The 15,278-nt window shown below is 42.2% G+C and overlaps 1 protein-coding gene across 1 annotated transcript; it reads left to right on the plus strand.

Moving 5' to 3' along the window:
- The first annotated feature begins 390 nt into the window (after positions 1-390).
- On the plus strand, positions 391-15,036 carry GGH (gamma-glutamyl hydrolase). The gene is made up of 9 exons (XM_081014042.1): positions 391-1,105; positions 3,522-3,636; positions 4,127-4,177; positions 5,471-5,555; positions 6,015-6,153; positions 9,709-9,815; positions 10,040-10,130; positions 10,689-10,826; positions 12,207-15,036. Exons 1-9 carry the CDS (start codon positions 958-960, stop codon positions 12,326-12,328), a joined length of 996 nt encoding a protein of 331 aa, XP_080870168.1. The 5' UTR covers positions 391-957; the 3' UTR covers positions 12,329-15,036.
- Positions 15,037-15,278: the final 242 nt, after the last annotated feature.

A 15,278-nucleotide genomic window follows, 5' to 3' on the forward strand; every position in this document is an offset into this window, starting at 1 on the left:
ATCTTGGATCCCACGCCGCTTCCCTTGATCCCATATCATTTATGAACAAGTGAAGAAGCATCAGTTCCAATACAGGTCTAGGTGGATATTACTTCTTATGTCCTTCTATTGGGGAAACAGTCCATTTATTGCTTCTCTCTGTACATTATACAGTACAAACACAAATCGAACACACTGCTTCCACCGAAAACAGCAGCGCTACTGTGTCTTCAAGGAACTATTTCTAAATATGAATAAACACTGACACACCCAAATGGTGATTATTAAAATTCATCATTCGTTATAGGTGTGCTACACCATTTATGACACAATGGCCAGTTTGCTAGGCTGTAGTACTAAGCCAAATAAATGTCAAAGAAGTTTGTTGGGCAGAACTGCCCTTTATTCCTACGCGATTTTCTTACTGGCTGCCTAGAAACCTCCCTAGATATCGTCATTTGCATGCTGCCTTTCCATAGTTAAAAACCATGCTCGAGGCGGCTTACGACATGGTAATATTTACATAATTACCCAAATGCACTCATAAGAAACCGTATCAAAGCGCCCACAACGAAATTAAGCAATCCCCACACAAGTTATAACGAGATCTATAAAGAGTAGTTTAATATCACGAACAGCAAGATGGACATAAACAAAATAAAATCTTGACTCCAACAACCCCACCCGGCCTAAATCTCCCGCGCGCGATGCCCGATGCCCACGCGGGCATTTCCAGCAGCTCTTCCTCCTCCGCCTCTTTTTGCGTTGCCGGCAAAGAAGGAACGAGGAAGAAAAGGCGCAGCTGCGAAGAAGCGCGGCTGCCCGAGGACTACATTTCCCAGAATGCCGCGGCCGCCCAGCCGAGATGCGCCCTGATTGGACGGCGTTGCAAAGCCGCTCGGCGCCGGGACTGAGCGTTCGGCAGAGGCGCGCGCCATAAGACGGGCGTCGCGCGCAGAGCCTGGCTCGGGTCGCCGAATGCTGCGGGCGGACATGGCGAGCTGGGTGGGACTCGGGCGCGCGCTGGGCGCCTGCTACCTCCTGGGCCTCTTCTGCGGCGCCGCGCTGCCCTTCCCGCTGCAGGGCGCGAACGAGAAAGCCATCATCAACGAGAGACCCATCATCGGTGAGTCGCCGCGCTCTGCGCTTGTAAGGGGGGACCCCCGGGATTCTCCAAAGAGCCAGAGAAAGAGTCCTGTTGCCAGGGAACGTGGACGAGGGCAAGAGGAGAGAGGGGGGGGGGGAATAAAAGAAATGCAAAAAGTCTCCCTCCCTCCTTTAGCTCGGTGGGTCGGGCACCTTTAAATCATAGAATTGTAGAGTTGGAAGGGACCAACTAAAGCATGAATGACAGATGAGCATCCAACTTCTGCTTTTAAAAAATAATGTTATGCTTGCACTGGGATCACCCGAGGGGATTATTTTTGAGACCAGGTGGCTCTTTCGCACTTGATTCTTATCACCCCAGTTGTTTCGGATGAAGTCTTCCACGAATCCCGGCTCTTAAATGCAGTGCTTCTTTCCAAGCAAATGACCTAGGCTTGAGTAGGAAGATCCGCAAGGTGCCGCCTTGTCGCAGTTGGTTCGAGATCAATCAGTATTCACCTGTCACTGGCGAGACTTCACTGGTAGATTAAAACAAGCAAGTAAACATGGAATCTTTCAGGTGTCTGGGGCAACTGTAGCTTCTAGAATACTTTTTTATTTTTCCTGCCATTTCCAGCGTCTTCATTTCAGGGGGTACAAGAATTCATGTGTACCCGTGGTTGACAGCCTGTTCCTATAGGTATGTTTACTTGGAAGTAAGCCACCCCAGTGAATTCATTAGCAGCAGCTGCTAGAGAAATTGCACAGGGTTATGTCTTCAAAATATTTCGATCGATGTAATAATGATTTTAGCCTATCTGTGCAAGTAGCGAAAGACAACACATTCACCCAGACATCACCTGTTACTGGGGGAAATGTACCTCTGTAGAAATCTTGAAACAACACTAAGAATGCCATTTCTGAAAGAGGCTCACTATCTTTAATGAGGCCTTTATCAATTGGCTGTCCTCCATATGTTTTGGACTAAGCAAAGTTTGTGTGTTGAAAATCCATCTTTTAGCGACTTTTATTTATTTTGATTTGTGATGGATTGTTGGCAGAGGGTATGTAGCAGATATCCAGAAGATTTGCAGTAAGTAGATTGGTAAGGATTCTGACTCCTCAATTGTTTTACAAGAGCAACAGATTGACTAGCTGAAAAGTAGGAAGCTAATCGGGTGGAAAAGGACTGCACAAAAGGACGGTGAACTCAGTTCAGTTCTGGTACTTAGAACAAATTCCTGGGCTTAAAATGTTACTGGAGGCACCCTGAACACTCATTCAGAGTCTTCAGTGCCTGACTTTAGGGGCAGATCTGCTCTGTGGTATATATAGGGATTCTAGCAAAAAGCAAAGTAGATCTAACAAACTTAAAGTCTGCCCATCCCTGTTCTATACTCCCTGATGGAAACTATGTCAGTAACAGTGATTTTTGGAGAGAGTGTGACTACCCATAAATTTATAAAGTTCCTCGTTCTAAGGTTTCTGTAAAACACACGCACACCACCACCACCTTCTCCTCCTCCTCATTTTGTTGTTCGATTCCAGAAGGAAGAAGTGCTTGTTCAACACCAAGTTGATGAGCTGGCAACCTGGAATGCCTCAACCTCCCCCCCTCCCAATTGTGGTGCAATGGGTCTTGTTGACAGCATTGCATAACTTATTGGTATCATGTTCTGCTGTGCCTGGGTTGTGAACTTTTGGAAAGCTGGTTCTAAATTCCTTTAAAAAAAACATATTTCTGATATAGAGAGTGTGATCGGATGCTTACTGGAACTTGTCTGTTGTCTGGATCTAAGCATTCAGCTGTGTGCGTCAAATTGTGAAGCACTCAAGCGGTCAAAAGTGTATTGTATTTCAACAAGTCAGTTTAAAAAGGATAATGCAGGTACTTTAAAATATGGTATGAAAAATTTGCTTTCATGATAATATAGCAGACCTTTGACTTACAGGCTATTCCATATTTCATATAGAAAGTATTTAAGCGTAGCATGAAATCCATTTGTAGACAGTCATGTCTGATTATCACAGATTTTCAGGGTGTACTTCCTCAAACGCATAGTGAGACATACATGCAATTTTCATGTATGTAATTTATTTATATCATATCATTTCTATACTGTTTGCTTGTAAAAAACAAAAACAACCCCCCCAAAGGAGTTTACAAAAGGAATCTACTCCTGCTTTCACATAAATGTTTTCTGAGTATAAAATGAGTAACATGCAAACCAATCTTAAATATAGTTGTGTTTAACACCATCTGAACAAGTAATTACCCCGCTGCTGCTGCTGGATTGTCATTGTGATGTTATAAGACACCATGTTCTTTCTTGGATTCAAATATAGATAATATTAAATTAATCATCACACTCCACCTACTGCTAGTTTATCAGCGGCATCTCAGTTTTTCCTGTGACCTCACTGATGCCTAACTTTTTTCCTCTGGATCTTTCTAGGAATATTAGCACAGGAAACTGACTTTAAAAGCTTCCAAAAATTTGGAAGTTCTTACATTGGGGCTTCATATGTGAAGTTTATTGAATCTGCTGGAGCCCGGGTAGTACCAATCAGGTAAGCTTGTGTGAATAATGTGCTCACATCCTGCAGTGCAAAGTAGAAATTTTCTCAGGACAATATTTGCCAGTCTTTAGGGTAGAAGCAGATTAGCACTCTTCAGTATGGGTGTCTTTGTGAATCAATTGCATTGTAGCGGTTCAAGAGTTAGACTAGGACTGGAAAGATCCAGGTTCAAAATTCTACTTAGCCATGAAGTTCACCTGGTGACCAGTCACAACCTGTCACCTTAACCTACTTTGCAAAGTTGTTGTGAAGATTAGGGGAAATGTGTAAACTGCCGTGAGGTGCTTAGAGGACATAGATGTGACTGATTAATGACACTTTCCAGGAAGTCTGCACTAGGGACCGACTTAACATGAATTTAAATTGTAGCACAGGAAATTGGCGTTAACCTTTTAGGTACTGTACTAAAAACTATTCTAAACTGATGCAGGGAAGCTATACATTTCTAATGCAACTTTTCATTTCCTTTTAATTCCTCCAGACTGAATCGTTCAGATGAAGAATATGATAAGATTTTCAATTCTATCAATGGGTAAGCGTCCTAATGAACATCTGTTTTGTTGCTACTGGTAGTAAAAGTGAAGAGCAGTGAAGTGGAAGGAAGGCAACTGAGACGATATCAGAGACTCAGGTTCCAATTTCTATCAGGCCTTGAATCTCATTGGGTGTCTGTTGCTCAGCAGTTTACCTTGAAAGGCTGTTGGGAAGATGATAAGGTTTGTAAAGTACATTGACATATGCAAAGTGTTACAGAAGTTAATAGATAATGAAAAAGATGTCAAGATAATAGTGTACTGATAATAGTGTCTGTAATGGTGGTTTTTTTGTGCTCTGCTTGGTGATAATTCTGTGTATTCTATAACCTGAGTGTGCAGTTCCTAGCATTTCCTAGCAAAAATGTGGGGCTGTCAGTACCAGAATAAGAGACCAGCTGAAATGAAAATAAACAGAACAAATCGTTATTGTGGCAGGCATAGCATATACATTTAACATTGGTTTCTTGTCAAAAGGCGTATTAAACAGAATCCTGGGTGATACTTCCTCTAATGAAAAGTGCATATTTGCCTACATATTCCACACAAATTTATTTGAGCTTATTTGGCATTCACAGCTGCTAGCCACTTGATTTTTATTTTTTATTTACACAATTTCCAACCTACCTTTCATCATCGGTGATCTCATTACAGGTAACAACCATTTGAAAAACAAATGTGGTTATGGAAAAATGCTCATGCAATAATGGAGTTCGCATCACTGTGGTGTAAACCACTGAGCCTAGGGCTTGCCGGTCAGAAGGTTGGCGGTTCAAATCCCCACAATGGGGTGAGCTCCCCTTGCTCGGTCCCAGCTCCTGCCAACCTAGCAGTTCGAAAGCACATCAAAGTGCAAGTAGATAAATAGGTACCGCTCTGGCAGAAAGGTAAACGGTGTTTCCGTGCACTGCTCTGGTTTCGCCAGAAGCAGCTTAGTCATGCTGGCCACTTAGCCAGGAAAAACTGTCTGTGGACAAACGTTGACTCCCTCTGCCAGTAAAGCAAGATGAGCGCTGCAACCCCAGAGTCGTTCGCAATTGGACTTAACTTAATTTACCACTTGGAAATTGAGGTTTTTATTTCCAACTACTATCTTCCTGCTCCTCCCACCGTGTTCCATGATGACGGTCTGAACAACCCTTCCTTATAGTACTTGAGTATATCACTTTTTCTTTAAAGATTGTATTGCAGATCCTTCCGTGATTACAATCCAGGTTTATCCATGTTACCTTTGTGTGACCAATCGGCAGTTCATTGCTGCTGATGAAAGTGTTGTCATTTTGTTTGCTTAGGATTCTCTATCCCGGAGGTGGTGTTAGCCTTGAGACTTCTGAATTTGCCAGAGTTGCAAAGATATTCTACAATAAAGCACTAGAGGTAAATATTGGAGCATGCCAATATTTTTGCATTGGGGCGTTGGCAATGTTGAGGAATGACAGTTGTTGGTGCCTCTTATTTTCACACCTTTCTAGCTGGCATATGGGTAGTCATACAACTCTGCCTTATCTTTATGTGCATGATTTTGGGACTAGGCTGTAAGATGTAAATAGAATCATCTAGGGTCATCTAGTCCAACCCCCTGCAATGCAGGAATCTTTTGCCCAACGTGGGCTTGAACCCACAACCTTGAGATTAAGAGCCTCATGCTCTACCAACTGAGCTGCCCCAGTTTCTATCCTGGTGATGTATGGGGAGTCCCCAACCCCTCTGAGACCTGGGGGCACATTAGGAAATCTAAGGAACTATCCTGCTGTCTTCCTAGGTAGTTAAATAATGGGGAATATAAATGTCTAGGATCTGTAGCTATTGATTTCTCCCTCTTATTGTTGTTTCCAGGCTAATGATAGAGGGGACTATTTTCCTGTATGGGGGACATGCCTGGGACACCAGCTGCTTAGCGTCCTCACTTGCGGGGAAGACCTGCTCACCTGGACTAATACGGATGGCTTTGCATTGCCGCTGAACTTTACTCCAGGTAAAAACTCAAGAGTTTCAGTTCACAGAAGACTTATGACGGGGGGGCGGGGCGGTGATAATAAATTCTGCAAGTCAAAGTGAAATAATGACTTTGAGAATGCATTGAGCTTTGAGGTCCTGGAGATGTTTAGTCTTCTATCTCATAAGTTTGAGAGGCCAGATACTGTGCTGCGCTGGAGATCCGTAGTAGAATACAGGGTCTGGTGAAAGAGTCCCTTCTTTGGTATTGTAGTCTGGCTCCATGAACTCTGCTGAAACAGACTGTTGCTGTTGGTTCAGCTATGCTGTATAATGAGTTTTAGGGGACTGTAAGAAAAGGATAGGAAAAGGGTCGAGAACTTGTGGCCTTCTGGATGTTGCTGAATTACAGCTCCCATAATATTTGGCTGTTAGACATGCTGTCTGGGGCTGGTGGGAGTTTGACAACACTTGAAAGGCCACAAGTTCTCCACTGCTGGGATGGAGCCCCAACACCAGAGTAATGGCTCTGTCTCCTTAGAGCTAATGATGACACTTGCTAGCTGTTTAGAGCAGCAGTGGAAATTAAGAGTTTCATAATGTGTGGGATGCTGTTACTTCTTGAGCCTCTGTTTGAAAATTACAGTGAACTGGGAGTGGGGACTCTTTATCTGGAATGCTACAGATCACACCTGAATCTGGTTATAAGCAAAATGTCCAAATATTTAATTTTCACATGGCAGCACCACTTTTGTTGGCACTGACCTATGATGTTACATAGTGGGTGGGTCATCTTCCTTCAAAGCAGGAAGTCAGCAATCATTATGCAAAGCAGGAAATTAGCAGTCAGTGAGGGTTTTTCCAGAACATTTTTGGTATGGTTAAACCCATGGTTCCTACTTGTTGACCACAAAAGAAACGCCCTTAAGCTCTTGCATTTTAAGGAAGGAATATTGCTTTTTTCTAACCTTCACATTGCAACTCCCCTCCCCTCCCCCCCACTGAAAAGTGGTGCTTCTATTACAGTTCTGAGCATTGCAAAGCGCAAGGGAACATGCGGGCGCAAGTGTTGTGGACAGTGCCTGTAATGCTGTCAGTGATTAGAGGAATGATTATGAATTTCTGAAAAGCCTTACTGTTTTTAATTGCCTTAAACAACTACATTTAGATGCTGAGCATTCCCCACCATTTTTCAGCCTGTGTTTATTTGAAGCCTGAGTTCTCCTCTGTCCTGGAGCCCAGTAGGATACCCCTTCCTGCCCCTGCTACTAAAATAAACACAGCTCTTTCCTTGCAGCCCTGCAACATGGTTAGCCCACCTCCATTAATTGCAAATGGGATACAGTGTGGCTGATGCTGGATTGCACTAATGTGTTAATAAGGAAATGGCTACTGGCCCTGATGGCTATATGCTGTGCCACCTCCAGGTTCTGAATTCCTCTGAATTCCTGTTCCTGGGGAACAATAGCGGGAGAGCTGCTGCCCTCAATGCCCTGCTTGTGGGATTCCCAGAGGCATCTGATTGGCCAATGCAGGAAAACAAGCTGGGCTGATGTTCTTAGATAAGAGTCTGTGTCATTGAAAGGTCCTAAGCCAAATCCTGGTGTGGCTCTTCTTCCAGCAATTAATAGGTGGCTTGTCATCTTGCTGAGTTAATCCTGAATCTATGCGTCATAATGCATTCCACTAAAGTGAATATGACCCAGAATATGACTCTGAATACATTATTTAGCAGATTGGGTAGCATTTGCTTTGTATTAAACCAAAAACAAGGGATGCTTGCCCTGAACCACTGGCACAAAGGAGGACTCATGGGAGTGGCTGGGTGCAGGTGTACCAAAGGACGATGCCAAAAATGCTGGAGTGATCAGTTCTAGTGCTTTATTAGAGAAGGTGTAGACTTACAGCAAATCAGCCTGCCAGTTCTCCTAGCCTTTGCCAGATGCAGGACGGATTCTGCAGCAAGGAGATGACTTGTCTGTGCCCAAGCAAACATTCATAATTTATAAACAAAGCAGCATACGTCCCTTTTCCTACGACTTCCACTGCTTCACCTGCCCAGGTGAGGGCAAAAATGGCAAATGCCCAAACCTTACAGACAGCTCCCCGTTCTGGGCTCAGAGCCCAGCACCCGAGGCCTACAGATGACGATAACATCTAGCTTATATCAAAGCAAATGGATATAAACATATAGAGTCAAACCTCCGTTGTCAAATGTAATCCGTTCAGGAAGCACGTTCAGCTTCTGAAATGTTTGACAACCGAGGTGCGGCTTCCATTTGGTTGCAGGAGCTTCCTGAACTCAAGCAGAAGCTGCGTCAGATGTTCGGCTTCTGAAATTGTTCAAAAACCGGAGCATTTACTTCCGGGTTTTTGGCATTCAGGAGCTGTAACATTCCAAAACAGAGGCGTTTGGGATCCGAGGTTTGACTATATGAACTTGTTGCCGCAACAACAGCCAATTAATTGTGGTGTTATCTTGACTATCAAGATGGAGTTAGCAAAGTTTCTGGAACAATTCACCTTTGGTTCAACACAATGCTTACAGAGTTTTTTCATGAAGTTTGTTTTATGTTTTATACTTAGATAAAGGATTCTATGTAATGGGGAGGGAGAGTTGAAAATAATATCAAAATATTTCACATCTGGGAACCAATGTACCACTTTGGTTCCAGACAGTACATGGGTAGACAAGTATAAAAAGCCCAGGACACAAATTTTCATGGCCTTCTAGCTAGCGGCTATGGTCGCTCATTTAACAAAAGCAATGTATTTTGCATTAACTCTGGATGTTTACTTGATACTGTCCAAACTAAGTCTCCTAGAGCAAAATATGTTGTGGAATTTTTTCTCAATATTGATCCAGAGTAGATTCCAGTTTATAGTCAGCAGAGTAAAAACTTAAACATGTTGCAGGATTCCTAAAAAATAGACCAGAGGCAATTAATATTTCATCCAACAGAGCTTTACTGCTACTGAAGGCAAATGAGCATAATGGTCACAAATCCAATACATTCAGGATTGGCACTGTCCATAAGAAATCCAGTTGCAGCAGACTTAACTTAAACTTACAATAACTCTATACAGAACACCACACCAGGAAAAGAGAAAGAAAGAGAAAAGCAAAACCCACGCTTCCCTCTGGCCTATTTTTATAGTCAGCAGACCTTGACGGAAGAGATAACAGAAGCAGTTTAAGCCAGCTGTACTCAGCGTCTCTGAAGGAACGTCATGAACCTTCTGCTTGTTTCTTTCACACAGAAGCTTCCAGGACCCTCTTGAATTAAGTAGAATAGGAAAGATCTCTAGAAATCACATCAATACTTTCTGCACTAAGAAATGCAGACTGACAAAATAAACACCACTATCATAGAACCATAGAATTGTAGAGTTGAAAGGTACCCTCTAAGGATACCAATGTGGTACCTGCTGTTGACTGTTGTGTGTGTCTGTATGTGTGTCATTTGACATCAGTTCAGTTTTTCTAAGCGCTACCTGAGCTCTTGCAGATCAGGCATGCCTTAAACAAGTGGGCAGGCTGCTGATAGTAATATTAACTCTTCTTGCCTTTTTTTTTTTTTTTTTTTGGTATAAGATGCCAAAAACAGCGGAATATTCCAGGATTTTCCTGCTGATTTGTTGCAACTGATGGCTTCTGAACCCTTGACATCAAACTTCCACTTCTGGAGCCTTTCTGTGCAGGTACTTTTAAAGTTTGCATGTAAAACATTAATTTAAAATATACCAAACTGCCTTCTACAGCTATGACCTCACAAAGCAACATGCTAAGGTCTGAGAGATAAGGTGTAAATAGTAACAGCAGGACAGATGCACATGTTAATAGGAGAGGGATTAGTAGAAGGATAAAAGTGCCCCATCTAAAAGAATATTTTGTAATATAAATTAAAAAAACCTTTCTCTTACAGAATTTTACAAATAATGAGAAGTTGCGCAACTTTTATAAGATCTTAACAACTAATGTTCATAACAACGTGAGCTTCATATCTACCATGGAAGGTAATGTAAATCAGAAGTGCAGAAGCCTTTTCTGCTGAGGGCAGCATTCCTGGGGGCGGGGGGCTGCGTGCTCCTCCCTCCTAGCCCAGTGAGTTGCTGGGGTGTGTCTATGTGTGTGACATGTTACTCTTGCCAGATATCTGAACCAGTGGGTTACAAAGGACTTTCCTTCTCCTCCTCCTCCTTTCATTGCTCCATCAGTTCTACCCTTCCACCCCTCTTCTCTCCCTCTGGGCCTGAATATTGCCTCTGCCACACCAAACTCACTGAGTGGCTAGCCATTCTGTCTCAGGGCCCCCACCTGCAAAATGGAGGTAATAGCCCTGACCTACCTTGGAGTTTGTAAGGTTGTTGGTCGGCATCCATCTGTCTTGGGAAGCATGCATGAAGTGTTTTGGACGCAACCCAAGCTCTATTTAAATGCTTGTTAATGGTAATATTTTGTGTGAAATTCCTTTATAATCTTGGTTAGAACTATAAATCCTGCATCCAAACGTTTAAGAGAAACTTGTTGTCTTATGTGTGTGAGTTGATGGAAACCAATTGGTTATTTTCTAGCTCACAGATACCCTGTGTACGGCGTCCAGTGGCATCCAGAAAAAAATCCATATGAATGGAAGAACTCAACAGGCATTCCACATTCCAAGGCAGCTGTAAAAGTCACATACTACATTGCTGACTTCTTAGTCAGTGAAGGTATTAAAAGTTTTTAGATGGCAGTTGTGAAATTTCACCTGAAAGGAGAAACGCTTGTATGTTGAGTGGCAGTTTTTTCTTACAGCTAAACTGTGAAAATATAAATTGGAATAGTTAGTGGCAGTGCAACCACATATTCTGATTAAAGAAAAATTAGACAAAACAGTGCCAGCTTTTATCCACACAATGCGGGGGACAATATTAGAGTCGTATCCCATGTTTTCACTTGCTCGCTGGACTTTCTCCTCCCTCTACCTGGTTGGGGGAACCCCAGATCAGCTTAGGCAGAGTGGGGAGGGTTGAGAGAGGGAGCAGGTAAGTTCTGTTGCACAGACGGGGGTGTCCTTGCACCAACAGAACTTCACTGAATGCAGTCCTTAATGTTTTGATCTTAACCACTGAGCAGACAGACCTAGTCAAAGGAACTGTATAATTTTTGAGATTAGTAGTAAAGTAAGGCAGGCATCTTCTAGGGTTGTCTTGCTCTTGACATGCTGGTTTTACAACATCCCCAGTCAAGCTTGCTTGGTGCCATCCTTACCATCTCTTTCTTTTAATTACCCAGGCCTTTTTATACAACATGAGTGTTTACAGTGCCTCTTAGTCTTTACGATTTGTGTTTTACTATATATAGGCCAGAAAAAGAACAAAAAATTAATGCCGCTTTCATTGTTTTGAATAATGTTTTACTTTTCCAACTTTTGAGAGCTACCCACAGAACATAAGTTATAGGGTGGCCATTCAAGTTAATAAATACCAAAAAATTGGTCTGGATGGCTGCATATTGAAAGCTGCAGTACTCGGACTGCTTGTTCCATCCCAATATCATTGGTGTCAAGAGGACTACACTAGCGTAGGGTTGCCATAGATCCAGGATTTCCAGACATATCCGGGATTCGTCCTTTGAAAAGAGTGTCAGGGAGGAATTTCTGAAAATTGGTAAAAACGTCTGGGAAAACCTGGACATATGGCAGCCCTACCCTAGAGTAGTCCTCTTGACACAAATGATATTGGGATTTATTTATTTTTTGCAAAGTTCAACTATTGTCTTGTGGCTGCCTAACATCTTTAGACTAATTTCTTAAGGTTGATTTCAGCAGAACATACATCCTATGTGCATTTGTGTAGCAGAATGTTCTTTTTTTAAAAAAAAAGTATTAGCGCCTAAAAGTGGGAGGGGGGATTTTTTGTTGTCTTCTAAGAGAGAGGGAGCCCTGTGTGTAGCTGGCACTTCCTGCAAGTGCCTCTGATGAGACCATTAATTCCCTGTGTGACCCAAGTCTTACATTTAGTCTAGGATTGCTAAAGTGCATTTTACAAAATTTGTTCTTTCACAATTGATAACATGGACGTAATCCGCATTTCTCCAATGTTTTGCAGCCCGGAAGAGCAACCACCGTTTTGCCAACAAAAGTGAGGAGACCAACGCACTGATCTATAATTTTAAGCCCGTTTTCACAGGGCCATTTTCCTCCTTTGATCAAGCTTATTTCTTTGATTAAATTTCCAGCCAGAAATAGGGGAGAGGCGGTCTTAGAAATGATGTAGCTGTGGCATCTTTCGGGATTAAACTAACACAGTGAATTACGAAGAGCCAAGATGACAAAACTGCTTACAAGCTCCTTCTGAATTAATTTTTCCAGTCCTCTGTTGAACTGCACTTTTTTTTTGTTCTGCAGTGGCACAATCAGCCGACAAGAACCCCTTTGAAAACCCCATTGAAGTCCATGTGTCTCAAATTAGTAATTCAGTGTGAGGACAACAGTTGCAACCCTTACACAAGTTTTGTGAAACTTATTAGGACTCTATCCCACCTTTCAGACACCATGAAACTTAAGACGCTTTCCCTCACCTTATGTACTGCATTGCTGCGCGGTAAATGCTCTAAGCTTGCAGACGGATCTTGTAATTGTAACTGCTAGCACTTTTTAAACCACATGACAGAGAAATGTTAAGTCCTCTTTTTGTGCACCAGTGTGAATTTTAAAACCTTATTTATTTGAAAATATTGAAGATGCCAGTCTTCATGTGGCTTGAAGCAAATGAATGTTCATCTATGATCAGAGAATCTATTTCTGTTCATATTAAACTGTATTATTACTGGTTTGATATAAACATGTGCAGGTATCAACCTTTTGATAAAGGACAGGATTCCCCTTGAAAGTACATAAAGGATTCCTGTTTGTCTTTCCTTTTCCCCCGGCTCCCCAAATTCAGCATAGACTAATCTGTGGTTTCTTCCTTTACTTTCTCTTTGTGCTTTAAATCATGCTGCTTTTCCAGGTCTGGATCAGACACTCTCACCCACGCCACTGATCAAGATTCCTCCTTCTCTCCTGTTTCCCTTCTTAAGGTCTACTTGAGGAAACAATCCGAATGTTCCCTGAAAAAACGTTATCCTTTTTAAAAAAACACATGTTTTATTTCCTGCTCTTCAGAGAACTTGAGCCATGGGGTTCCCACTGAACAGGTCCCTGCCACATTCATTTAAAGGATTTTTATACAGCCTTTGATGTAGCATTCCAAGCCAGTGTATGACAAAAAAGTAACAACACCTTAATACATTAAAACAGCAATAAGAAAAACTACAGGACAATAAAAATACAGCAGCAATTCAGAGCAAATTGAAACCAGAACCCCATCCTCTGGGATTAAACACCAGTAAAAGTTTAAATTTAAAATACCTCACAATTCCTCTGCACACTGAGACATAGCTTCACCATTGCTGTAGAGGCCCTTAACGCCCGGCCTTGTTGGTATTATTGTTGCTGCCCTTCTATGTGCCACTTCTACCCAACTGCTTCCTTACAAATTGGGTCCTGTGCTGCCTCTCCAACCTGAATGTGATGGGATCTATGTCAGTTCTGGGTAGTCTAGGCACTGGTGCTAAGTAAAACTGCCTAAGTTGATGTAATCCTGCATACGTCTACTCAAAAGTTAGCACTGTTGAGTTCACTGAGGCCTACTTTCAGCTAACTGAGAACAGCCTTTAATACAATGGGATTAGTTATATTAATACTTGATCGGATAAGAGGTGGCACCTGCCCTATAAGATTTTTTTTTACAAACATTGTTTTTGTTACAAAAGCCTGCAGGTGGTTGGTAACAGTTTTGAAGTCACACAGGGAATACCTCATCTAAGATGGTGATGTGTCACATTGAGACCTAAGAGTTTTCTGCAGAGCAGTTGGGTTTGTTCACATAGAAATGCATGCAGATTTGACTGAATGACAGGTGTCTCTTGCTTGGATGGCAGCTCAGGTGCTATTAGCTGTAATTTGTACATTTCAGTCGACTGTATATTTATATTAAGCATTGTGATTAAACATTCCAAGATGAAGTAATATCAGAGATAGGATTTTCATATACCAGAAGCAATTTGCCAGTTTGAAAGCCTGAATTCTTGCCTGAAACGCTCATAGACATTCTGCTCCCTGCATCGTCTTGAGCCCCATTTTGCTGAAAAGTCTGATGCAAGCCATTTTGTTCTTGGAGATTGTTGGGCCTCTGCACTAGATCCAAATGGCCACAAGAGCATGTGTTTCCCTTCATAGACTGTGTGAAGGGAAAGCTCTGTGCTTTAATGAGGCCCATTTTTTAGCCTTCTCCGTAACTGAATGTGGCAGACATATGCACATACTTACAACCTTTGGGCTTTGGGATGTTCAACCAGAAGTGAATTCCAGATGAGACTTTACCAGTCATAGGACTATTTATTTCTCTCTTTGATCATGTTTTATCATTGCACTTTTCCTATACCTGTTTGCTTTTAGAATGCTTAAATGATAATATACACATAGGCTGGGCTCAAAATTGAACCTAATGTAAAATAATAAAAAATGAATGTGGATATATTTGTCTTTTTTAAAAACCCTGTTAAATACAGTGGTACCTCGGGTTAAGTACTTAATTCGTTCCGGAGGTCCATTCTTAACCTGAAACTGTTCTTAACCTGAAGCACCACTTTAGCTAATGGGGCCTCCTGCTGCTGCCGTGCTGCCGGAGCACAATTTCTGTTCTCATCCTGAAGCAAAGTTCTTAACCCGAGGTACTATTTCTGGGTTAGCGGAATCTGTAACCTGAAGCGTATGTAACCCGAGGTACCACTGTAGTGAGATTAAACTATCCACTTGAAACCAAGCAGGTGCCCTTCTTACTTGCTATTCAAACCCTTCCTGCTGTTGAATAAAGGAAAATACCACAGACTCAATAGTGCTTGCTGGTAGTAATTCATGTCAAGCATTTTTACCATATGGACAATTTTCACTATGAAAGGGATTCAAGATGGGGAGGGCAGGGGTTGCCAGCTTCCTCTCAAACCTTCAAGAATGGCATTTATCACTGCGCTGAGAGCTACTTATCTTTAAAAATATATAAGAGTATCTTTTCTTGGGTAGCAACAGCTCCTCTAACTAGGTCTATATTAGTGGGGAGCTACACTGCTTCCAGGGG

The sequence above is a fragment of the Podarcis pityusensis genome, assembly GCF_964106645.2.
Source record: "Podarcis pityusensis genome assembly, chromosome: 7".
In the NCBI taxonomy this organism is placed as follows: domain Eukaryota; kingdom Metazoa; phylum Chordata; class Lepidosauria; order Squamata; family Lacertidae; genus Podarcis; species Podarcis pityusensis.